Source organism: Mycetomoellerius zeteki, unplaced genomic scaffold (genome assembly GCF_001594055.1).
Source record: "Mycetomoellerius zeteki isolate Tzet28-1 unplaced genomic scaffold, Tzet1.0 scaffold61, whole genome shotgun sequence".
NCBI lineage: Eukaryota > Metazoa > Arthropoda > Insecta > Hymenoptera > Formicidae > Mycetomoellerius > Mycetomoellerius zeteki.
Window position 1 is genome coordinate 312,469 of NW_017257621.1, and position 27,986 is coordinate 340,454.

General features: G+C 33.4%; 1 protein-coding gene across 1 annotated transcript in view; it reads left to right on the top strand.

Moving 5' to 3' along the window:
- The first annotated feature begins 15,318 nt into the window (after positions 1 to 15,318).
- LOC108728347 (uncharacterized) overlaps positions 15,319 to 27,986 on the top strand; it is a 27,443-nt gene continuing 14,775 nt past the window's right edge. The window contains exons 1-2 of the mRNA XM_018456852.1: positions 15,319 to 16,364; positions 26,158 to 26,993. Coding sequence (XP_018312354.1) covers positions 26,337 to 26,993 — 657 coding nt within the window. The 5' untranslated portion in view covers positions 15,319 to 16,364; positions 26,158 to 26,336. The remainder of the gene's footprint in view (positions 16,365 to 26,157; positions 26,994 to 27,986) is intronic.

The following is a 27,986-nucleotide window of genomic DNA, read 5'->3' on the forward strand; positions in this document are numbered from 1 at the left end:
AATCTCTGTCGTCGCTGTCCGCCTTCGTGAACAAACCTTCGCTCACGAATCTTCGGCGAGCACGCGTTTTCGCCAGCGATGACAAGAAGCTCCTTTGTTGTTGCCAGGTGAATAATCGCGGAGCAAATATAGAGATAAGTGACTCGAAAAATAAGATCCCGACTGGCATATAGGCAAACAATCGTCGATCTGTTTAACATGTAATCCTTGTAGCCTTGGGGTCTATAGATTATATATTATATTTGTAATTTTTCGATATATTCACGAGAAAAATTTCTGGTTAAAAATTTTTTAATGGAACGAACCAGTGAATTCTGATCACAATCAATTGGAATTTCAGTTATTATGATTGGACATGTGCAATCTCGATTAGAATTTATAATAGATTTAACTATAAAATTCTGATTTGTCTATTTTCCACTAGAATTCCAATTAATGCAATCAGACTCTTTCCAATATTGTATTGAGGTTTATAATATACTACGTAAGAATTAATACACAAATAGTAACATTATAATAATACTAAACACTTTATCAATCTGTTTAACACATAATCTTCATAGTCTTGGGATCTGAAGTTACTGAGATTATGTCATAGTTTTTTTTTTTATATTTGTACTCTTTCGATATATTGCATCGAAGTTTACTGTCACTATGTTGGAATTAATACAATTTATAACAGTGAACAATAATTAGATAAATTTATATTTATGTAATGTATTTCATTGAACTTATTTACGATAGAAATCATTTCTTATATAATTCTAAGGGTTAAATAACCACAATCTCTTTGATTGTTACTTTGCGTCGTTGAAGAAGTATACCCTTCGGTCTACAGTTATCGCGCCTAACGATCGCACGGACAGCATTAGGTTACACATCGATCCCCTTCACCCCTGGCGTTCTTGAATAATAGATGCATTTCTACTACCCGTGCGCGTCAGGGGTGCAATTCGCGAAGCGCTTAACCCACTGTCGTTTTCGCACGGCCTATCAATCAACAGATTCTTTACAACAAAATTGTTATGATAATTTTCATGTTCGTGCACGCGCCACTTGACTTAATACGTGTTCGTTTGTCCCTCGTCTTGTCCCCATGTACGTAATATCATTACTTAACTATCTTACATACTCGAACGTTAATTATTATAATGTGAGGTTGTTAACGTGTGCGTTATAAGTAAAGTTGCTTTATCATTGTTCTCATTGTTGCCTCTTTTAAGTGAAAATTAAACGTCGAGCACCTTATATTTAAACAATATTAAGATTAGAAAGAGATAAACTTATTTAAAATATATGTATATGTATTAGTCTAACATCTAATAACTTTGACCATGATTGTCGCTTTTCATATTTAGTTGATTTATCTTTATATTTAACTTTATTATCTTTATTTTCCTTTTATTTTTTCCGTTAATTAATATATGAATTATTCGTTTTTAAATTTACGATTCTAAAGAGTTACGAAGCGATACCTCGATTGCTTATGAAATAGTTTTGACATCTCTCTCAAGAACGGTCCAGCCATAAACTGTTTTGTGATACAAATCGAGCTTGAATAATTAATATATCGAGATTAGTAGCTGTTGTGGAGATTTATATGCGAGAACAAGGACGTTATGTTTCGCATAATTATCAGAAATATGAAGGTCATGATTGCGATTTGTAGCATAACAAGCATAAAACGTGTCACGCTGTTTACATTTTCGTGGAACGAAATTACGATTTATTTGATTTATATCTGTCACGGAAGTTGATTTACGAATTCGTCGAGTATATTTCTATTTTGAAGACGCTAGATTGCTAGAATGTTCGCCGCCATACTCAGAGATTGTCAAACGTAAAGAATACATTTTTTAAAATTTATAGTAAATTTATAGGTAATACATTTTTTATTATCGTACAATAAATATATTCAATTTTACAATGCTAAGCCAATTTTATTAATAATATCTCGATCTAATAATTTTCTTTTTAACTTCATATGCAGGTAATTACAATACAATGACTGTTGTAAAATTCTGTATTTTGATTAGTTTTGTCCTTAACTGCTCACTGGATCTAAACATATGAGCCAAACATATTAAAGAATCTTACAAGTTGCAAAACTGCTCTTTCTGCAGTCATTATATTTTACTAACGATTGGAAAGATGTTTTGCTGTACTTTTTCTGTGTTAATAGCATTTTTTTTCCTGTTTAGCGATATGAAAGTTTTAATGTCTGAGCAGGACGTCATGTATGTACTTTCACAGTTTGAGTAAAAGGAACGATGAAAGCAGGCAATCGTTCGCTGACGTAGTTCAATCACTTTCTCATGTCTACTATCGGCCTTGACCATCATTAAAAGGTCGGCGAAACAGACAAAAGTTTCTTCTAGAGAACTTAACTCGTCATGTATTTTTCATTTCGCTACTAAGTATTGACTTTTTCGAATATATTTTTCATGTGAGAATAAAGTATGTAATTTAACAATTGTTTATAATTGCTTCTTGTAAAACGATTGTTAACATAAGGTACATTCAGCATAAGTAGGTACTTTTATATTTTAAGACGAAGAAATATTTTAAGCGTCGCTGTACGGTACTATATATAAGAAAAAGTGCTTTTTCTTCTTATATATTTTATGTTTATTTTATAGCTCAGCATAGCCCAATAGTATTTTCATACACATTGCAATCGTTAGGTAAATCACGAGATATTCTCAATCAATACAAAACGCATTCGAACGTAAAAACTTTGTAAAAATATCTCGCTTTATTTCCAAGAACATTCTTAGAAATTCGAACTAATATATCAAATGGATCAAGTAATTTGAAACAAGGTATACTCTTCTCTTTCATGAAACGTTTGTGTTAGCAATGAGAGAACTTGTTGATATATCACAATTTTTTAGCTAATACGAAATAACGTAAAGCCATATTCTAAGTTATTTTTTTTAAGGATTAAAGTTGTTTTGCTGCATTACGTTTATTTATTTTGCGAATTGTTCGCTATATATAGTCATAAAGTGCGGTTACATAGAGAGATAGGATGCGTAATGCGTATATGACACGCTTGTCGTACTTATAGAACCGAGTAAATGTTCACGGTATAGCTCGTAGAATTCTCGTCGCGCAATACAACTAGTTGCCTCTCATTCTACCAATTTTCAATGTTGCGAACCTTTAACTCGACTCGATGATCTTGCATATTGTGTTTTTTACGTAACCGTTATTGCACGAAGTATTTCTAATTGTTGAATATGGAACTGTTTGATTACTTCGGAATTTCTTTTTTTTTTTTCCTTAAAAAAATATTGAAGAAATTTAAATTTTTATAAATTTTATAAAATGTTATAATCAAGAAAGATATCAAACTTTATCAATTCTTAAATCAAACATACTGTGAAGATATTAAACGGTATCTCTACATATGTGTATATTGTCTATTTTAAAAATATTAAATAAAGTTACATGTGTCGATATATGATAAAATCGAAGGAAATTAACTTTCTTATCACACTTTTCTTGAAAAAAAAAAGGGATTTCATACGCCTTTCACTCTTTCAAGAATCTTGATGTTGCCTAACACAATGAAGATATCGATCCCCGCAATACAACGTTAAGATTCATTAATTCCGCATCGATAAATACTTCTATTATTAACGGCATCGCGAATATCGTTGAAACATCGATAGAATGAAGCACAATAATAACGAAAAATATCAATTTTCCGCGGTTGTTAAAATTATTAATTTTTCCTTGATAAGTGTACATTGAAAAAAATATAATTTACATGGAAATTACATGTATACGACTGGAAAATTATCTAAATTACATAAATATGCTTGGAAATTTACTGGTAATTGTAAATTTCCAATCATATTTAGACAATTTTCCAGTCATGAACATGTAATTTCCATGTAAAATTACATGCATTTTTTTCAGTGTAGCATTCGTGTCAAAATAAATGATTTTATCTTTATAAAAAATGAATTAATAAAATATTTCAGATAGTATTATATATCTGGTAGTTTATAACTTATTTATCTAATCATTTTAATTAATAATATTTAGTTATATAATTATTGAGCTTATTATTTAGTATATTAGTTAATTTTTTTATGTCTTTTATTTATTAATATTTTTCTAATCGTTTAATCGAATTAGTTTAGAGTGAAATCTTTACCAGGTGCTAACTCTCGTACACTTTCGGTACACGCGCACTTAGACGACGCATTCCATTCGTATGGATAAACGTGACTGGCATCATTAGTTTCATGGAATCAATTAACGGAGCAGCCGAGCGCCTCTTGCGATAACCACTAACGAATACCAATTGTGGAATAATTGCAGTTAGCCACTACTGTATGTTTTATAGCGATCTGTTACTTTTCAATATATAATTAAAAATAACAATAATTTTATTATTAAAATTTTAACATATAATTAATTATACATGCTTTGGTTAATTATGCTGTTTTAATTTAAAAATTTGACTAATAGGATTTTCTTTCTGCAAAAGAAGTGTGGAATAGAGAAAAAGATTTTTACATAAGAATTAAGCATAATTAAAAGGCTCTCCTTTTTACCCGACTTTTATGGAATTTCTACTTGAAATTTGTTTTTATGAAATTTCATGATAACATGAAAGAAAATTTTAGTTTTGGAAAATATAATTACTTGAATCTTTCTTTTATATCCAGAAATGAGTGCTGAAGTAGTAGACACATGCATTTTCTCTAAATTTATGCCTCAATAAGAAAAGCTGTCGTATCACTCGTCTAATCGCGATAAGATATCGGCTGAATGAAACTGCAATGTTTTAAGGTGACCTTATATGGTCAGTAATACTGTTAATATTAACAACTATTGATAACATTACTGATCGTATGCGGTTAATATTGATTGGTTAAGCTTGACTAGGATACTGACGACGATCTGGATTTTAATTCTCAAATATCCGTATCACTTTATTAGGATTCATGTAACAATATATGTCACAGTACAATAGATAATGTACGTAAAACTAAAGTAAAATATATTGTCAATAATACTATTCGTATAATATTGTAAAAATATTCATGCATGATATCAATATTACTGATCTAATATAACTGATCAGTATTATTGACCGTGTAGGTCACTTTTACGATTTTCATGTTGAAATTAGAATGCGGCTTTTTAATATTCGAATTGCAATTTAATTATTTAGTTTTGTCCAATAAATTGGTCGACAAAAATATGCGGCTTATTTTTCTGGAATCTGGTTATTGATTGGTTAACAATTGAGAGAAACAATTGTGCCAGAGCTTCATAATAAATAATAGCACAATTTTGTCGTGCAATTCTCATTTGTTAATCGACCATCTGTTGAGTAACGTTCTTAAAATCATAGAAACATCTGTTAAATTCTTTCGTGGCCAATTTTATATTCAAGGTGATATTAAGCAAATGCATGTATTATTCTTTTACTCCATTTCTATTCTATTTTATTTTACTTTTACGTCTTACAAGGGACGTCACCCAACTGTCCGGCATCGATTTGATTCTCCGTGAAATATGTTAAACACAAAAATCTAAGAGACAAACCGTACAACTTTTGTTTAAAAAATTTTTTTCCATCTTTTATACAATACTTCCGACGGTATTCGGCTCCAAATAGAAATACCGTTTTTTTTTTTTTTTTTTTTTTTCAAAGGGGTGTTTCACCCTTTAAATATGAGTTAGCGCACGTATAAAGAAATACGTGTCTCTTAAATTTTTGTGTTTAACAACATATTTCACGGAAAATCAAATCAGTGCCGGACAGTTGGGTGACGTCCCTTGTTAATAAATAAATTTTTTTGTAGTAATTTTTAATATAAAATGTTATTTTTTATCTTTGTTGTACAGAAGCTCGTAAGATCATTCCGCGAGATATAATTTTCTATTCTGTTAATGCTGCATGGAACTTTTATCATCCCATCGACATACGATTTATCTTATCTAAGTGGCACACCTCTCTTCACCGAATCCTCATAAATATCTCGAATAATCATCGTCGAGAAAATGTGCATTGTCATTTCGTGCACCAAAGTAGATAGCTACTGTGCTATGAATCTGATATTAAGGTTAAGCCATTTTAGCTTAATGCAATACGTATTTAAAATACAAGTATGAAAAATGTATAGGTTCATATATTATTTGCTATTATAAATTCTAATTATGTTCAATCTTCTTTAAGTGTTGTATTTAATCTTCGCGGACATTTCTGCGGAAATCTACGCGCAAATATTAACACGTGAGGTGCTTAAGATACAGAGCAGACAATTCATTATAAACACGTTTATTTGAACTAACAAATTCTTTGCCACAGACCTGGAAAACCGGGAAAAGTCAGGGAAATTAAAATTGGTCATGGAAAACCGGGAAAAGTCAGGGGAAAATATAAAAGTCTGGAATTTTAAAATTTGTTCACAATTCCCTTAAACTGCTTCTATTCCAAATAATTGTTATAATTTTTTAAATATTATATCTGACGTTTATAGTCAAATACGTTCAAAATTTGCGCATTTTTAACGATTTTTGATATGAAATAATTAAAATTTATACATATTTTGTTCAATATTTTTATTTGATAGCCCTTTTCCGTTATAACTTTATTCTTTTTTCGGTAAATATTGACAAAAGGGGATCCAGTCTCAATGACCTTGATCTTAACATATATTGTCATGATCATGGCTCTGAGTGACCTTCCACAAGTCACTTTTAGCCACTGCTCGTTATTCATTAAAAAGTTATTAACAAAGAAGTTTGAAAAATAACGTTTTATTTCTGTTATACATAATATTAAAAATCATTCTGTACCCTTCCTTACTTACGTCATGACTTTTCACGCGAAGCGACTCTCACTCCACCTCCTTCCCTGCTTAGGAGCGCACGACTTCCACACGAAGGGACTCCTACCCCACTTCTCCCCCTGCTTGGGGGCGCACGACTTCCACGCGAAGCGACCCCCGCCCCATCTCCTCCATGCTTGGGAGCGCACGACTTCCACACGAAAAGACTCCTACCCCACCTCCCCCTCAGCTTAGGAGCGCATGACTTTCCACGCCAAGCGAGGTCCACCCTATCTCCACTTTGCACAAAAAGTCTTACGCCCTTAAGCAGGGGGGGGGAGATGGGGTAAGAGCATATATGTAATACTTCTATATTAAGTGAGATGTTGCTTAACAAAGAATTTGATTTTGGCAGTGACGACAATACTAATGATGATTTAAACTTCGATCTATAATATATATTATATAGTATATAACACAGGTCTACAAAAAAGGGGGTCTTGGATGTTGTCGGGAAGCTGTGGGTCATTTCCGAAGTAATTTTCTGCGTAGAATCCGAATCTGAAACCAGAATTGGCCCATCACGTCAGGATTTTGAGATATTAGGGGATATATACTCGAAAAATGCGTTTTTATGCTACTTTAGAGGTTATGTACAGGACGCAACCAATTTTTTGGGTCTTTTGTGCTATTTGCATCATTTAGTAATATTCTTACCCTTCAAAATGAGATATTGATCGACTACCTACGATTTTTTTTCGCCAAGTTACGGGCATTTTAACCCACTTGCGTAACCGTTTTTCCCGTCTTTTTCGTTCCTGTTCTTAACAAACGTGAAACGACCACAAATATAACAAAAACTGTTAGGATCATTTAAACACTTACGCGGGGCCATTGTTAAGACAGCAAACAGTCACAATTGTGACTGTTTATATATTAGGACCTTGAATAACGGACAGCGCGTCTTGTGCGCTGCGGCTCTGAGTGCAAGGCGTCTACCAACTTTAAACAAATCATTAGTTTTAAACTTATTAATGCAATGAAAATGAAACTTTCCAGAACATTTGTTCATATCCGAATGAACAACTTTCTCGCTGAAAGTTTTAGGATGCTCGAAATTCGCTCGATAAACGAAGCACCTGAATGCATAAAAAAGGATATTTTGCAGGTGTGTATAAAAAAAATAATAAGTTGTTTGTTTATTGACAAATATCGGTTTTTCTTTCTTCACTAGACGTGGAAAACTCTAATGATCATAACTTCGAAAATAGCAAAAAAACGCATTTTTCGAGTATATATCCTCAAATATCTCAAAATCCTGACGTGATAGGCCAATTCTGATTTCAGATTCGGATTCTACGCAGAAAATTACGTCGGAAATGACCCACAGCTTCCCAACAACAAAACCTTGTTGACCTGTGTAATTTATAATATACAGGGTGATTCAAAATAACCTTTTGTCCTTAAAGAGACGTGTTTCTGGCCGTATTCTGAGACGATTTTTCCTTTGGCAAAAATCCGTCCAAAGCTTAGTTTTTAAGTTATAAAGAGAAATAGATAGCATATCACGAGTCGAGTACGAAAGGCAACCAGGGGCGGCGCGCTCACCGATGCATGCGGGTGCTCACGCGCCTGGTAGACTCAACAGTCACACGACAGTACACACGCCTACAGTATACATTCGAATTCGAATTCTCTCTTTCTCTCTCTCTACCAGGCGCGTGAGCATCCGCATGCATCGGTGAGTACGCCGCCCCTGCTTACCTTTCGTACTCGACTCGTGATATGCTATCTATTTCTCTTTATAACTTAAAAACTTCGGACGGATTTTTGCCAAAGGAAAAATCGTCTCAGAATACGACCAGAAACACGTCTCTTTAAGGACAAAAGGTTATTTTGAATCACCCTGTATAGTATATACGTACCATGGTATAGTAGCAAATATATGGTACTTGCATATATACCATATCTATAGTCATTCGATCTGCGCACCAAATTGTTTTTCGGGACTTATAAACGCAATTAAACTACTGTAATAATATCGCGAATTAAATTGACAAGCAATTTTTAATAATTTGATGCTCAATCAGGCATCATATTATAAAGATGTTAATATTATATGTTGAAAAATGTATTTTTCTTAGTAATTTATATTTTAATATTCATTATATTAATCCAAAATAATATAAATTACATTCTACGTGGAAAAAATCGGTATTAATATTTTTAATTTATACAACTGAATATTTCGAGGCCTTGAAGACTCAAAATAGGTGAAAAGATAGGAATTGTAAGAACAAAGATAGGAGTTGTAGGTTTAGCAGCATTAATAAAGACTTAAATTTAAAATCAGTATAACTAATAAGATTAAACAGAGGCGAAAAAAGGAATTAGCAGATTTAAGAGAAGACCTAAGAAACATTATGGAAGACATTTACAAGATTCACAGTAGGTTTTAAAATTTCAACTTCGGGTAGTGTACAATGCGCGCGTTTTGCATTATGAAAATTGTAAACCTTAAATAAAAAAAAGTAGAAAGTTATTTTATTACATGATATAATATTTCGCGCAAGCCAACTTTTATTAAAATACTTATATAATTTTTAATTGCATAGTAGTGTTAGCATTTCATAAATTGTCGATGAAATCTTTATTACATTAAAAGCGCATATTAAATTACTGCGTCAGTGGAATCTCATTTTTAATCTATGTTCGTGACTAAATTAATAATACATGTTTCACGGTCTCTTTACGAGAATCTTTAATAACATTTTTGAGTTATAATAGCAAATTATTCTTAAAATATTACTAAACATTTATTCAATGTTATTAATATTTAATATATTTAAAATGTTTGGCTCAAATACAATACGACTAAATAACTTTAGAGAACCTTGGTGCTACTTAAGTTTTAAACAAGCATATCGAAATGGTAGAATGGACATACTTTACACATGTCGCTCTTTGTATCATAAAGAGTTTCTCAACTTTTTTTATTATTGATGCTATTGAAGTTATGTTTGTACGAGAGGAAGAAAAGAAAAAAAATTCAAATGATTCTTCATTTGCATTAACTTGAAAAATCGCTGGTATAAAATAAATTTATGCACAGTGGTAAGTCCTGATGTACGAGGGTAACTTGAAAAGTTTCTTAAGTCACACAGAGATAGCGCGCGTATCGCAAAAAAGACATAATCAAAAGGTACATCATCTTTTATGGTTGCTGTAAAATTTTCAGACAATTGCGTTCATTAGTCATTTAGTTACGAGCAGTTAAACAAAGCAAGTCAAACATTCTTGCAACAATGGACAAAAAGGAGTTTTGTACAGTGATAAAACACTATTTTTTGAAAGGGAAAACAGCTACGCAGATTCAGAGTTGCAGGAGGTTCATGGCACATCTACTCTTTCATTACCAACTATCAGTTTTTGGGTAAACGAATTTAAACGTAATCGTACCAACATCAATGATGAACCACGCAGTGGACGCCTGAAAACTGTTACCAACGAAGAAATGGTCAATAAAGTGCTCGATATTGTTATGAATGACCGCTGTTTGAAGTTGCATGAGATAGTAGGGATGGTAGGCATCTCAGAAGAACGGGTATTTCATATCCTACATGAAATATTGAGTATGAAAAGGCTGACGTTGCGATGGGTGCCGCGTTTGCTTACGGTGAAGAATAAACGCGTGCGTATGACCATCTCTAAAGAGTGTTTGGATCAGTTTAAGCGCAATCCACGAGAATTTTTTCGTCGATATGTGACCGTGGACGAAGCATGAATTCACCATTACACACTCAAAACCAAACAACAGTCGAAGCAATGGACTTTGTCTGGTGAACCCCCGAAGAAAGCCAAGTCAGTTCCATCGGCTGGGAAGGTCATGGCCATCATTTTTTGGGATTCTGAAGGCATCATTCACATCGACTACTTAGAAAAGGGAAAAACGATTATGGGAAAATACTACGCCGACTTGCTGGGTCGTTTCGACAAAGAATTGAAGGAAAAACGCCCTCATTTGGCCAAGAAAAAAGTGTTGTTCCACCACGATAACGCACCATCCCATTCATCCGCAAAATTGAATTACGATACGAATTGCTGCCCCATCCACCGTACTCTCCAGATTTGGCCCCATGCGACTTCTTTTTGTTCTCAAACCTGAAGATTTGACTCGGAGGAAAGAAATTCGCATCGAATGAGGAGGTCATTGCCGCCACGAACACCTATTTTACAGAGTTTCAGCCATCGTACTTTTTGGACAGCTTGAAGAAATTGGAGCACCGCTGGACAAAGTGTATTGAATTAAAGGGAGATTATATTGAAAAATAAAATGAATCTTTTTCGAAAAAATGTTGTTTTCTTTCCGACTTAAGAAACTTTTCAAGTTGCCCTCGTAAATCAGATGCATCGCCTGAACTTTAGACTCACATATCGACGTTTATAACGCTGGGTATTGATTATTATGACTTTATAATATTACTTTTATATTTTTTTTGTGTTGTGGGCAATAATGTTTTCTGAACCTGATGCTTCACTTAAAAAAAAAGTTACGAAACTATTAACGTGATTTAAATAGAATTTTTGTCTTTTCCTTTCCAAAAAGACGTTTTTTGTACATATGGGAAGCATTATTAAATCTTGAGGAATTTGTAGATTAAAAGAATTTAAAGATTAAATTATCTTCCATTGATAAGTAACAAATATCTGTCTGTTGTGTCAAGATTATTAATATATAAATGATACTTTGTATCATTGCGATTGCTTTGTTCTTCTGATGCTAATCTTTCGTTATCGCGCATGTAATAAAGAAACCACAGGTTAGGTCGCATTTAGCTTGAATAAACTGAGTTAAGCTAAATGGGACAATACCTATCATTGGCTGCCGCACCCTTTCCTATCTCCGGCCCTACCCTTTTGGTCATCACATAGGGGGTTGTTCCGATTACTTTGAAAATCGCCGCTTTCTAGAAGCTGATATTCTCGCATTACTACAGGATCTTTATTGAACACAGTCACGAATGGCAATTTGAGACTTTCTGATTATATTGTACTATACGTACAATTTGAACATCTATAAAATGTTTTTATTGCATAAATTTTACAAGTTTACACGAATTATTATACTATATCAAAGTTAAGTTCAGATTAATAACTTACACGTAGTGGTAATTATTGAAAATATCGCTCGAAATCAAATAGTTTGGAAAATGATGCGAATTAATTCAATTAAAATATATCGATAATTAATGTTAATCACACGTTAAAAATAAACAAAATTAATAATATAATCATGATAACTAAAATATACTTTGGAAATATTATAGATAAACTATAACAAGAGCGCGATTTTCAGGGCAGATGATTCATGAATATTAAATCACAATTGATTTATTCGCATTCCTGACGCATTGACGGCTTACTTTACAGCCTATATTAAAGGCAGTAAAGTTCGCGTGCTTGGCGTCGCGACGGGCGATCGACCCGCTGTCTATAAATCGTACAATTAAGGGTAGACTGCCACTTTTTCTCGCCATCAGTAACGCGCTGAGGTGCTATTTACTACGCAAATAAAACAATGATTCGTTGGCGAATCGCCATTCTTTCGTCGTAAAGCTAAACTATCGCGCGCGTTATCTCGTGCAGGATATCAGAGCGATGATATTACTTTGCAAGGTCGTGACATATTATGAATGCGTGAGAGTTATGGGCACACCTCCGTTATTCGCACCATACATCATTTTTTTGCTATATGGCATCAATTCGATGTTGTATGTATTATCATTACTTTATTTGCGACGCGTCTTGGGGTCTTATTCTTGAAAAATATCACATACAAAAGTATTAGGAAAATTTGTAATATAATTATAGTATTTTCATATATTTTTGTATATATTTTGTTTGGTTGTTTCGACGAAAATTTTAGATCGTTCATTTTTCATCAGTCAGGTTATTATAACCAGATTTCAGATTAATTCAACCAATTTTTTTTCCATGTAGCGTAACGTCAAGTCAGCACCTCCACTTATGAAATTAATTTCCTGCGGATGGAAAAGAGCAAAAAATTCAGGACTAGAGCAATAAATTAGCAATAAATTAACACTTAATTATGGTATTCGGGCGAATTTTTTTTTAATATTGGGGGTTCCAACTTCACAGACGTAACTAATTATTGCACTTTATAAAGGACTGTCAGAAGATCAATAAAATCAAAATTTTCACAAAATGGCAAATTCACGCTTATTATTAATAGAACCGATGATGTACAATATTCTTACATCAGGCTATTTCGAATGTTTCCCCTTGTATAGATCGCGTGCTTATTTTCACCTATTTTTAAGCATATCACATGTATAAATCACATTTTTTGAAAGAACATGTGACATTACGAGTCTTAAGACTGACGACATGGCTTAATTGAAACTGCTTCATTCTTTGTCAGACAAATGAAACTGTTTCGACGATAATGTATCATCTTCGTTGTACTTGATGTATCCTGACATAATACCCGAAATACGTATAACACCCGATCGTATGTGACCGAGAAACCCTTGGCATCGTCGAGGTTTCCATTGGTTCTTTCATCACGCGACTTTCAAAATTACTCTATCTCTACCCAATTATTCATAAATATTATATCAGCTCGTTGAATAATATAACTGCGGCGTTCGTGGACGTTGGTTTCCAGAGGAACTTAATAGGTATCGACTCGCAGAAGAGCGACGCAGGACGAACTCAATATCACGTACGCGTAGTACTTATCTAATTCCCAATTAATGAAATTAATATGTTATCGGCTCACGCATACACGAAAGAATGAGTTTACTAAAGTATCTAAAAATTTAAGTAGACGTAGATATGAAAATAAATTTTATTGAATCAAAATAATTATGTAAGAAACTTAAACATGATGAGCAATGCTGCAAAAAATTTTAACATTCTCAATCAATTTGAATATTTTATATAATTATTTTTACAGTCCAACAAAATTTATTTTCAGATCTATATCTAGCTAAATTTTTAGATATTTCAATAAAACCATTTTTTCGTGTATATACCTATATAAAAAAAGAATGACATACGATAAATTGCAAAGGTGCTGATTAAATTAATCGTTTTTTTTAGGGTTGAGATGTAGAGTTTCTTCTTTCGCTTTTTTTCTTAATTTTTGACAATCCTTAGTGAGGTTGAATTCTTGTGTCTGTTACATTGTTTTAACGGGTTGCAATATTCTTTAAATCTGGTACATTACAGCATCCGTGAGATTAAAGGATATAAAGTGTTAATATATATTGCTTTAGTATTGACATGCCATAATATTTAGGAAAATGTTGAACAAAATGTCGCGGATTGGCATTTCTAAAATGTCAATTGTATCATTGGCATTTTAGGAATGATATTTCAGTATTTTCAGTGACCTAAATAACTTCGATTCTATTGTATCCGAGATGTGTATCAGTAACTTTGTTTCTACTTATAAATAATTAGTGCTTAATATTTTTAAATGTTCCATTCATAGTTAATGAAATAATACATTTATTTTTTTTGCAACAATATTTTCTTACGTCAAAAACATGCATCTAATTCAGAGAATTATGAAATTATAATTATGTAACTCTTCATATGTTTCATATGGTTTATCAGATTTCATAAAATTATGTTATACCGCTTATCTATATACCGCTTATAATGGGATTATATTTAATTTTATGCAATCAGATTTTGAGATAATTCTTCGTCAAAGGTGTCATTTATTCCTTGGTATTGTCAGTTACTATGATAAAAGATGAAAGATGAAATCTTGCTACAAAAAAGAGATGAACTTTTAATTTATTTCCATGTAGTTTAAATCTACTCAAAATATCATCATACCGAATGCGAATCATACTAATTAAGGATTTGTCTTATTTTTTGTATTTTAAATGGATGAATTGCCTCCTATTTTTTAATTGTGTAGGATAACCGATTATTTAATATATTGTAGTGCATTGAGAGAGAGAGAGAGAGAGAGAGAGAGAGAGAGAGAGAGAGAGAGAGAGAGAAGTTATGATATTTATAACACTTACATAGTACTATAATTATAATTGTTACTACTGTGTTATTAATAATAATTATATAATTATATCAAACAAGATTGGTACCGAAAATAACTTAGTTATAAATTATAATTAATTCAATTATGGTAATTGCGATTTTTTAATAGAGAACTGTAATAATAATATAATTATTATTACTAACATTATAGCAGTAATAGCTATTAATTATCACATAATTATTAATCATAAATATTAAAAACTTCTTTCAGTATAGTTAGATAAATTGCCTTTAATTTGTTCTTAATCGTTTCATTAATAGATTTTTTGATAACTGTTCTGTTGCGAGACCACACCGGTTTCCATCATCCGCGTCGTAAAGGCCGATGTCGCGACGCACGGTGCTACGGCTCTGGCCTTGTTCGGCCGCCTTCTCAATCGCCCCGCGTCGCGTCCGCGTCAGTCGAGCAGGGCGCGCGCTTCCGAACGGTCTGTTTGGTCTATCGCGTGCACGGCAAAGAGCGATAGTCACTCTGCCGCTCTCGGCACGAGCCACCGTGACATGCGATCGACACTCGCCGCGCCTAACGTACGTGACCGGATGCGAGAAGCAGTGACGAACGATAAGTCTAAGTGCCTTTCTTGTCCGCGAGGATCGTCGCTATCAATTTTGATCGAGAAACGATCGAGATTTTTGTAGCAAATTCATTGATGAACGAATGAACGGACCGGACGTAAAGATTCGCGAAACAATAAATACTGCTGGGACTCGTGCTACAAATATCGAGGAACATGCTGCTGTTGCACTGTTGCCGAGGATTTATATTTGGGACGATAGACGAGAAACGAGGAGAGCCCTGATCGCGGGTCGCTCTCGACTGATCGGCTCTCAAAGCTTGCGGAGCTTTTCTAATCGAACGATCGCGACGTGCAAGGTCGTAAGCTTTTTCGGGTGACGTATCTGGTGATAGTCAATCAACCTTTTACAACGATAATCGGTGTAGTTTTTCTCGTCTCGTTCCTTTCATCGTGTGGAAAACAAATTCGACAATGATCTCTCTTCTTATAATGCGAAACGCGGTTCCTTAAGTTCGAGCATCTCATCCTTTTCAACGTTAATCACTCGATCGAAGATCTTTTCACAATCTTGACCCTGCAAGAAAGTTCAATTGATCGTCGAGCGCACGTTGGATATGCTAAGAACACATACGAAGCATCGATAAATATGCATATTGAGAAGAAAGTGATATGAGCCGAAGACAAATCGGTACGAACGGCTGTCGAGGACGTTCAACCGCGAGCGAAAAATTTCCGCAGGGGAATTCCATCATGCCGTCGTGATGACGTAGATGAGAGCAGTGATCGGAGAAAGTCATAGATTGATTGAGACTCAGTTTGCACCGACTGTCTATCGTGTGGGTGGGTGTGCGAGGAGAAGAGTGCGAAGGGCGAGTTTCTTCCAACGAAGAGCGAACACGCTAAATGAAAGTCTTACTATGCTAAGATATGACGACGAAGAGCCGTCTGTAAGGTGAGCGTTTGTGATCTCGCCTATCGTTTTCGTGCAGAACACCTGACGTAGAGAGAAATGTTATGAAAATGATTTGCATTATAATGTTTATTATTGCGATGCATAATATTCATCAGTTTCTAGTGTTCTTTTTATTACGTCTATTAAGCTGGCACAGCCATTTCAGCATAATCAAACACGACCTATACCACATTTTTTGCTATTTTTTGCTAATTTTTTGTTCTATTTTCGATTTTTTGCTCATTGTTTAAGTCAAAAAAATCGACCAACAGTGTGGCTGTGCTGCTCGCATACAAGAGTAAAGTACGAATTAAATTTGACTTAAACAATGAGCAAAATATTCGGATTCGGAATATTCTTAGAGCAACTAATTCTATAAACATTTTAAGACCAAAATTAGCCTAGCAATTAATTGCTTTAATATACTTTCTTGTATGCGAGCCAGCACAGCTACACTGTTAGTCGAATTTTTTTACTTAAATGATGAGCAAAAAATTCGAATCCGAGATATTCTTACAGTAATTAATTCTAGAAACATTTTAAGACCAAAATCAAACCAGCAATTAATTTACTTTTTTACATTTGTGTAACGTACGAACATGTAAGAAACACTAACGCAACTGTACAATTCACACAGACGACGGTGCTGCGCATGCGCATTGCGAACATTTGGGATTCTCTAGCTTTCTCTCTCGCACAGATGTTGGCTTCACGTTCAGCGCTCTGTTCCTCTTTACAGACATATGCCCAGTTTCTTCACCTTTAGATAACTTTATTCAAGAGATATCTCCCAGAATACAATGGATCTCCTGGATAAGATTATCCGCAACTTATCTGCAAGTGAAGAAATTGAGCATTAGTGTCCGTAACTGTATTTTGGCGTCTAAAGAGTTTAAATATTTAATTTGAAGAGTTTAAAAAAGAATTATGTTGCTCTGAATTATATAAGAACATTTCAGTTTTCAACGAAGAATATTTCGTTCTTTTTACTAAACACACTTGTTACCAAATATTCTATGTCTTACAAGGGAAGTTTCACAACTGTCCGGAACTGATTTGATTCTCCATGAAATTTGTTGTTAAACACGAAAATCTAAGAGACACGTATTTTTTTATACGTACGCTTACTCATGTTTAAGGGGTGAAACACTCCTTTGAAACAACATATTTTATGGAGAATCAAATCGGTTCCGGACAATTGTGGAACTTCCCTTGTTATAAATACTCGCCGTTAATACTTTCCTTGAATTCGTATTTTGTAAAAATAAATTCACACAAAATAGGCAAATTTATTCGTAAAATTTGTTTATAAAAATGGGTTTATATGATACGACCGAATTTTTCTCGTGAATTAAACGACTTATTCTTGCAACGTTCTGAGAACGACAAGTTGCTTGATGTTGCTCGTGGCCACTAAACGATCAATGAAAATGACGTTACAATGTCGTTTGTATCACGCGTTACATTACCCTTTCTTGGATGCATATACGTCTGCCTTATGGACAGTTAGATATACATACAAAAAGCGTAAATTTACATAAGGATCGCAAACGAAGACCGAGTCGCATAAAACGATGTCTATAATGAAACTTTAAACTTTAAGCCATAAGAAATTGAGTAATCATAGTCGATTATTCTCATTACATTCGACTGTGAATTCGATTGGTAAATTTTTTGCGACTCAAGGCTTAACGTTCAAGTTTTATTCCTTAAAATTTCATTGTACACGTCGCTTTAGATTGATCGTTTTAGTTTGCCCGTATAAAATTCTTTTTTAATTACTACATTGAAAATAGATACACGGAAAGAATAATTTTGCTGAAATGTCTAAAATTTTGCTGAATATAAATCTGAAAATAATAATTTTGTTGGATTATCAAAATAAAATTATATTAGAAACTCAAAAATTATCCTGCAAAAAATTTTGATATTTTACCAATCAGTTTGAGTTTTCAACAAAATTATTTTGATGATCCAACAAAATTATTTTCAGATCTGTATCTAGCAAAATTTTAGATTTTTCAACAAAATCATTCTTTTCGTATGAAACTTTGTATTCTTACTAACATATTATTCCATCTGTTTTCCGAAAGATACGTATATCACTATGTAATACTGATCTCAGTTTTGACCGATTACGCATTACATAATTGATTATGTGTTACACAACTGCTGCTTCTTTTTTATTGCCATTTCGTTAATTATTATGAATTATTTACGTAAGAACTAAAAGAATGATGTTAATATTTTTACTGAGAAAATGAAATTATTTCACATTTCGAAAATGTGTTCACTTTCTGTCAATTTCAGGACAGCCTATAAAATTTTGATCTCTCTTGTAAAGATTGTGTGATTAGAGAGCTTGGATATATTTAGGGAATAACGATTGATCTGCGGAAAAGTTAACAGCGATTCTGGCCGAATGCCAGTCGTGATCTTACCAATTTGCGTACATCGATATGGATCGCTTACCTATTCAATAAGCTCGAATATGAGAAGAATAATCGACTATGATTAATCAATTTCTTACAGTTTAAGATTTAAAGCTTAAATTATACGCCTTAACCCTGGATCTATAATAGAGTTTTAAGCCTTAAGCCATAAGAAATAGACGAATCATAGTCGATTATTCTCCTCGAATTCGATTGTGATTGATCAATTTCTTACGACTTAAGGCTTAAAACACCTATTGTAGATCCGAGGTAAAGGGATGCTGGAGCGACGGCCGAACGTGATCGAGGTCGATAATACAGACTAAGTCATAGTACAGACAAAGTACTTTTTTTATTTCCAAATTCGATAATAGTGGCATCTTACATTCTAATTATTATGAATAATTAATAAATATATTATATTTATTATTATATCGTTATGTCTCACTCAAACGCATTCATCTATCCTTATCTAACATATTGCAACGCCATCTCTTGCAAGATCGAATACCTATTGCTAGACGTAATTATTGCTTTATTTATCATTCCAAGTCTTCGCTCAGCGTTCGTATATACGTCATTTGCAGATCGATATAAATCTTGTGAAGCTTTTAATCTTAGTTTCATAAACTCTGTTTATGCACGTAATATGCTTAGTGCTGCACTGTCGTTTGATCTATACGAGCTATAAAACTTTTGTATTAAGGAAACATCTACGTGATAGGTCTATGAGTTGGAAAAATGTTTTTAACTTCTTTTTCGATTTTAGTATAAAGTTTATTGCAGCACTACCAAATTTTACGTCTACTTTAATTTTGTAAAAGGGTTTTTGATTCCGTTCAGTAAATTCGGAGATTTATATCGATCTGCAAAGTCCCGACAATTTGGCCACTCCTCTATCCCCTTAAAATCTCATTGTAGGCACCGCTTTATTCACGTAATGTTTTTATTTCAGAAAAAGAAAAGAACATCGTATAATTTTTTCTACACGCTCTGTTTATATTTTTAGTACTTTTCGCATACGAAATGATGATTTTATCAAAAACTTGGCTCTAAACAAGAACTTTAGTTTCGCTCAAAAACAAAATCGAAATTCCTGTTTAAATTTTTTTAAGTTGTAATTTTTCTGCAATAAGATACATGTATTTTAAGAGATTTTGTGCAAGCTACTCGAAATGAGTATACGTAAACTATGTGCTACGAAATGAATATGCTAGCAAACGATAACATTGAAATTATTTACAAAAGAATTAGTTATGTTTTATATGTAAAAAAAATGTTCTCAATTTGAATGCCTGACATGTTTCTTCGTCATTTGTCGGAGGAAGTATGATATACCACCGGTTCTACAACTAGCAACTTCTAAATCCTGACTCAGATTTCAGGCTACACGCACCCTACTTTGTTCGCCTTATGAACGTGCCGATTGCATATTGCGATATTCGACGTGACGAAGTCGACGGCTATTTTTCCTAAACTTACGGTCAGAATAGACTATATAATAGTACTGCGGTTTTCAACGGACAACTGCTTTAGCTTTAGCGCAGTTGCAATGGACGTCGATGAATTTGACAACTCGAACGTCTTTATAATCTTATATCTTGCTGTTCTCGTACTTTCGCAATTACGAACTATTTTTAGTCAATAGTTTCACAATTGATGGTCTAATCTTAAGCCAGCTCCAGACAATATGGTCAATGTACATCAACTGGCCAGTGTGACAGTTTGACCGTATTACGTTATGTGTATAAATTTCATATGGCCAATTAGAATCTCGCATTGCTAATGTTGACGTTGGATGACACTCGCTGAAGATTTTTTGAATACATGAAAGGAGACCAATATTGATCTAGACCAAATGCGCACATTTGACAGTTATGTAAGTTGCAGTATAAAATAACGTATTTTCTCCAATAACATCGTAATATAACGTAACGTATCATTTTCCATTTTCTTTTTTGTCACTTTTTTTCATTTTATGTAAAAACTGCGCACAAAAAAATGACTGTGACAGTTATCTCGACAATTATCTCTTCCTCACTGTTCATCTTTTTCAATGATGACGCACATTCTCTAAATATTGATCCATATTCGGATAACTACACATACCAAGTGGATATCAATCGTATTGCATATGCATACATGGCTCAGCTTTTAACATTGATTTACTCAGCATCGGCATAGCTATTGGCCGGCTTTAAGCTGATGTTGCTATTGCAATTGTTACAATTATTTACGAAAGTTTCCAACGGCATGTTCTTGCGGAAAAAAGTACATTGAAAAAATATTTTTATTATATATAATTTGTACAAAAAGTTAAGTTTTTTATAATTGATATAAAAAAATTAATGGAAAGAGTACTATCGTCACATTTGATATTTAAAATATCAAAGTAATGAATTCAACTGAATAGTTTCAAGTTTTAACGTTAAGTAATCGAAACTAGCCCCATTTTATTTATTTTAATAAGATTGTATTATACCATATGAGGTCGAAATCAGATTACATATTGAAGATTGAAATTCGATAAGGACAAAGGAATTTTAGCTCCTTGATTGATTAAATTTCAATCTTTCAATCTTTGATCTTCAATCTCAATCTTCAATACGTAGTCTGATTCCTACTAAATATAGCTTATACCTATTATTATTAAAATAAACTGATGACTAAATTTCACATACAAATTTATATACAATAATTTTATTTATAATTAATATTGTGTAATAGAAGTATACAATGTTTTATATATATATATATATAAGGAGAGAGAGAGAGAGAGAGAGAGAGAGAGAGAAATTCGGATTTCAAAAACTGGTAAATATAGGAAATGTCCATGTATGTGTAACTATATACTAGTCACGTTAAAGTAATATATATGTTTCGATATTCAGTAAAGGAAGTATTTGCATGACAATTGTAATAGGTAATTACCATAACAAAATAACAAAATAGGGATCCGGATTGCGCACATACGTAGTCGGAATATAGGCGCGAGCAAACAGGTGGTACATGCATCTTAATATACATCCATGCACTCCTGTATGAGACTCGAGTGTTTAGAGAACAATACGGGCGGTAGTTTATACACGAGTCATCTTATCATACATTCATATCTAAGATAACTAATATGAAAATAAAATTTGAATTAATTCGTTCTTTTTCCGGCGGTTTATATTTCTAAGATTTCTCGTGGATACATCTTATAAAGACTGATATTTTTTAATAATTAACATGTAATTTAAATGGCAAAAAATTGATAACGAACATTATTTTAATTAAAAATATGTATATACATTTTTTTAGTTTAATAGAAAAGTCGCATCTGGAAACCTATGTGCTTGTAATTAAAGATTTCTGGTCGATGCCAAAATCTTGAGGTGAAACAGGATATATTTTCGTGCAATTCTTTCGCGAATGTAATTATTGAATATATATATATAAATTCATATTTTGTGCGTATTTTTTTTTCTCTTTTCAGTCGCATGCATATGAATTCTTACTGGAAATAATAAATAAGCTTGTTTTTTTTTTTATATCAATTACTCATGGAATACGTGATCAAGATATAAGAACATTTCCGTATATGCCATATGTTTCAGCATAATTATATCAAATTTATATTTAAATTCGATTAGTCATTTTATATACTCATGATTATATCACGTTCGAAAGTCTACTATCTTGCAGTATCTTCTATTTTCGCCTACACGCCTTCCTCTAAACTGTTAAGAAATTATTCATTGAAACAAAATCAGTACACGAAAGGATGCGAGCAATGATTAGGACGTTAGCATGTTGATTTTGTTATCTCGATTGCTTTATGACCGGAGCTATATTTTGCGCGTTATGATATACGCGCTGTCGGGAGGTACATACCTACGTACCTTATCGTCATGCATTTACGATACGTTTTGAGATATCGATGCGCGAATGTTTCATTGGATATAAATGGCTGCGTTCGACAGAAACTAATCAATTAACGCTTAGTGATTCTTTAATACGATTGGTTTCTACACTTAGATTTAAGAAAGAATTAAAGGCAAGAACCAATCATATTAAAGAATCACTAAGCGCTAACTGATTAATTTTCTCTGCTAAACGTAGCCAGTGTTTACGGTCTCAACAAGTCCTGCTTTCACATCAGAGAACGCAATTTGACATTCAATGATTCTTATGAAAGAACCTACTTGTTTTTTCGCAACATATACACTTATGTATAAATGTACTTTTAAAGAGAAATTTAAATAATTTTAAATTAATAATTTGTTCAAAAGAATACAATCTACTTGGCGAGAATGTCGAAATTTGAGGCTATTATGTGAAAAGAATCGCGCGTATATTTTTTTATACTTGTCTTATAAAATGGAATAATATAGATGTTATCGCTTCAAGATAACTTTTCTGTCATCAGCATACCTACAATTTATACGCTTTTAGTAAAGAGACATCATTTGCATTGGTTATAAAACTTAAATGTGTATTAGTAATTGTAGTAGATCTACTATGATTATGTTATATTAATATGTGTTGATTTGTGTTTAATTATTTTCCTGCTCCATTTTTTTTTACATAAGTTGATAAATATTAAATAAGTTTTTAATTTATTTAACTTTTACCATAATACAATGTTACTATTATTTTCCTATACGATATTGATCGATGAAACCTCTAAATATTCGGCCACTCGAGCAAAGAAATATTCCAAGTATTGATCCAAGGCGAGCTGTACCTAGTTACACGTGCTGCCATTACTTTACAGTGAATTGAAAATGGATTTTATTATTAGTATTTTGACTACTATGATAAATTCGTTAATAAATTCATCTAAGAAAGAATTATACGTACACATTTTTCAAAATTAAAATTAATTAAGATTAATAGATACGTATCACTTGGCAGGGCTAAAGTTTTAATTTTGAAAGTCTTGGCAAACACATGAATAAATCCGTTCTTAATATCCCACTTTAAATCCATCAATTTTATGTGAACTAAAGAAAGTTTCATATTGCTTTCTGTATAAATGATTGATACAGTAAAATATACTAGCAAAAGAGATCGATAATAGGGGTATTATATATGGATATTCATCTACTCTACCGTGTGATTTATGAAAGCTAAAAAAATTCCCACGGTCGTAAGACTATCTTTAATATTAAGTCATTCGATCTTTATTATTAAGTCAGCGTTACTTACACAGGACTGACATTGATACGAGAGCTACATTAACCGTTAATTCATTACGATAACTTAGTTCCGAGTGCGAGCCAAACGAGCTCGCGTAAGTTGATGCCCGATACCATCTCCAGTTACAGATTTCATTCCACGTACGCCACGCACGGCGTTAACTGAATTATCATCGTATAGACGATAAAGCATACGTTAAAGCCTCATTCATGCCAACATCTGAAACCTTCAAACGTCACCGCTCTCTATCCAGAGAAGCTGACGCGATTATTTGTCAAACGTTTCTGAGCGTACGAGGTCTCCTAAAATTGTCATTTACGGAACGCAATTATCTCCTCGTCGACGACGAGGAACGTGTCGCTTATCGAAAAGACTATATAATTTAGAATTAATATATTTAAATTTTTTTTTTCATTGCAACAAATAAATCACGGATCAACAGATATTTTATGTTAGTGCAATAAAAAAGCTAATGTAAGGCGACAGAGTAAAGCAAGAAAATTTTGCGTGATAATCTTCGGGCTATACATTTCTTAGTTTCCATCACAGTCTCCCATCAAATGCGCACGTGACTCTTTTAAAAGAACTACGAAACGCACGCGAGACCTAAAGTCGTCTGTGCAAAGCCATAACGTGAGCCCTTACTTATGTCATCGAAAAGGAGTGCGGTTTGCGAATAAACGATTTTTTGCCGTTCGCGAACACGTCAGACGCGGCAGAACTTTGCTATGAATCAAGGATACGTGAATACATAACGAGGGTAGTAGTTGGTGCGACTCTGCTTCGATTGACCATCGGCCTATGTATATCGTTGGTCATATGGTCGGGGTGGTGTAGCAACGAAATACGACCTATGTCGATGTGTCCTTGAGATACACGATTGAGAACTGGATTTCATGCGTTCCATATTCCAGCTTACTCTATTCTCGTGACTAGTCGCCATTAATATAATTCTTTATTATTAAGTATTTGATATGTAATTTGGTCGCGTTGTTAGTTTTTTATTTTGTTATTATATTTTACGTAACAATAATAAATGTTGAGACTAATGTTCTAATAATAATGAATATCCTAAAATTACCGAATTAAACGCTACAAAAATTTAGGAGTTTTATTGCTTCTATTTTTCAGTCTCCTGTGGGAATTGCACAATGTTCAATTAGCTCATTTGTTTCGATTCGTAATGACTTATCCGACACAATAAAATCGTTTATTGTAACAGAATACCTTTAAGTCAACTGTAATTTAATGCTGCGTTTAGTGTCGATCAACAGTGAAAATATTTAGAAACAGTATAGATCCTATGTTGTATATCTTATTACAAATGACAAATACGCGAATAGAAGTAAAATTCGATAAATAATAAACCTAATAAACCTAATAAACATGAATGATAATCGATATGATTATACTATTAATGTATAGTTTTTTCTTTGTCATAGATATAAGCAACATAAGTGTCAATATCTAGAGTCTATCTAGATCTAAATCATTTCCATAGTATATATTCATATATTACATATTAGTTTATTTATCGACGGTGAAACCGCTATAGAAACAAACATCTAGGTTTTTAATCGATAAAAAACTTACTTTAATCGATAAAAAATTAACGAGTATCTGATTTACATCACGATGCTCTATCAGTTTCTATTTCCGAAAAGAAAAACAAATATTCTTGATAATTGTCTGCTTATTCATAAGGATTAATGGTCAAAACTATTAGATGTCCACTTGTCGAATTTTTTGTCATCAAATTATCCGATTTGATGAAGTCAAAGAGTTGTGCGAATCATGCGTAACACTATTATTATTAAATTGTCCGATTTAATAACGAAAAGAACGAGATACTCTCATAGAGATGTTGACGGTTCGAGCAATAGATACACAATGAGAAAAATAGTTTCGCAATGGGACAAGTATGTTCAGTTAAAAAAGAAGTATATTGAAAAAAAATTATAATATAATGTTGAAAAAATTAATAAACTGCAAGATTCCTAGAAATACATTCCTCTGATATAATATATGTATGTATGTTTACATATATGTATGTTTATAGAAATAAATCTTAAAGCGAGACTAATATTTAAGAAAAATCGAAAGAATTTATTGATGTTTTTTCATTGAATGAATAATAAAGCAAAAGAATTAACGATTGCGGTCTCTCCTTGTTACAGCTTGCACCCACGAGACCTAACAACGTGGGAGCTGATCGGTAAGACTTGGCGGCGTGCGAGGGTGGTGTCCGCGGGCACCACCGAAAACTGGGGTACCTCGAGGACGAGAAGGGGATCCTGGAGGAGAAAGAGGTGGTTCGCAGGCGGGAGGGAAGATCGGAGGTGACTATCCACCCCACATGGACGCCACCCCCAAAGAACCATCCGTACCCCCCACACCGAATATCCTGTCGTCATTATCTCGCCGCGGAATATCCGACTTGAGCGTGGTCACGGTGTCGCCGCACCGTCTCTTATATCGCCGTCAACGCCGTCGAATATCTAGCAGGAGATATCTTTCATTGCTCTTCTTCAGCAGTGGTGATCGTTGTGCGAGAAAACCATCAAGAACATCATCCCCTTCGTCACCTACGTGCCTCGATCCTCTTCATTCTTTGCGTCCTGCGGTGGAAAAATCATTGATTTCGCGTCATTTCTTCAACGTTCTGGAAACAGGACGTTGCACTCCAGAATCGTCTGTAGCTGTTGGCAGTGAGACGATCCTATCCGTGGACAATCCCACGTGGCATCTGAACACGACGACGTTAATTATTCGCCAGGCAGAAGGAAAATTTTTTACGCATCGCGTTTTTACACCGCGTCAACGCGCATTTGATGCCTACTTTACAACAGCCGACCAGCGTCGCGCCGGAAGGTCGCTCCATTTAACGGCTGTCATCTTCCGCGTTGACGGATATATCGACAGACTCCGTCCACAAACGCCTAACTCGAAAGTACAGCCTAAAATTAAACCACGCAAACAATGTCACGCAGCGCTGCCACGCGGCCTATGCAAGGTGAGTAATCTTAGATATTAATTTATAACTCCCGATAATCGTTATTATCTTGACGCATCGATGCGCTATGTTAGAATAACATTTGTGAGCATCAATGATTCTTATTAGAAATAGTGGCACATATAGATACGATGTAGATGATGACATAATCAGGAGACAATGTCTCGGGTATAAAGTGTACATTTTGTATATGTATATATTTTTTTTCTATATAAACATACATATAGTATATACCTATGAATCACATGAAATATATATAAAATATATTACACGTGTATCCGTATATTTCAATGCACGCGTGTAACTGTATATTGAAATTAATACACGGATATACGTGCTTTTCAAACCATGTGTATTTCAATACACGTGTACTTGAGTATTTCAATATATCTATGTACCCGTGAATTAAAAATTACACGGATTGAAACACGGATATATTAATTACACGTGTAGATCCAATACATTTAGAATGAGAACATTTAAAATGATCTCTAATTTATATCCCACGTTTGTAGTCTCTCTTGAATTGTGCGCCGAATTGGTTTTCCGGGCTTAGAAACGTAACTGAATTACTATAGTAATATCACAAATTAAATTTATTAGCAATTTAATAATTGATGCTTAATTGGCATCATTTTAAGATATATTGAAAATATGTAAAAAAAATTTATTACGAAAAATATTACCTCGGCCAAACCCAGTCAAACCCAGATTTCTAACATTCCGTATGAGCGTCCTAAGAGCCGCGACACAGACCTTTACATAAAGTATAACACATAACGCATAAAAGAATCAACCAATCTGAATCCTTTCTTTCCTTCCACTTCACAGAAAAAAAGAACTTTGATTGGTTTATGCTCTTATGCACTATGCGTTATGCAAAAGTCTGTATCGCGGTCTTAAGCCTTTAACCCCCATTAACCTGGACCCCCCACCATCGAAAATCAAATTCGCGATAGGTCAAAAATTTAGTGCTCTTTTGTTGCTAATTAG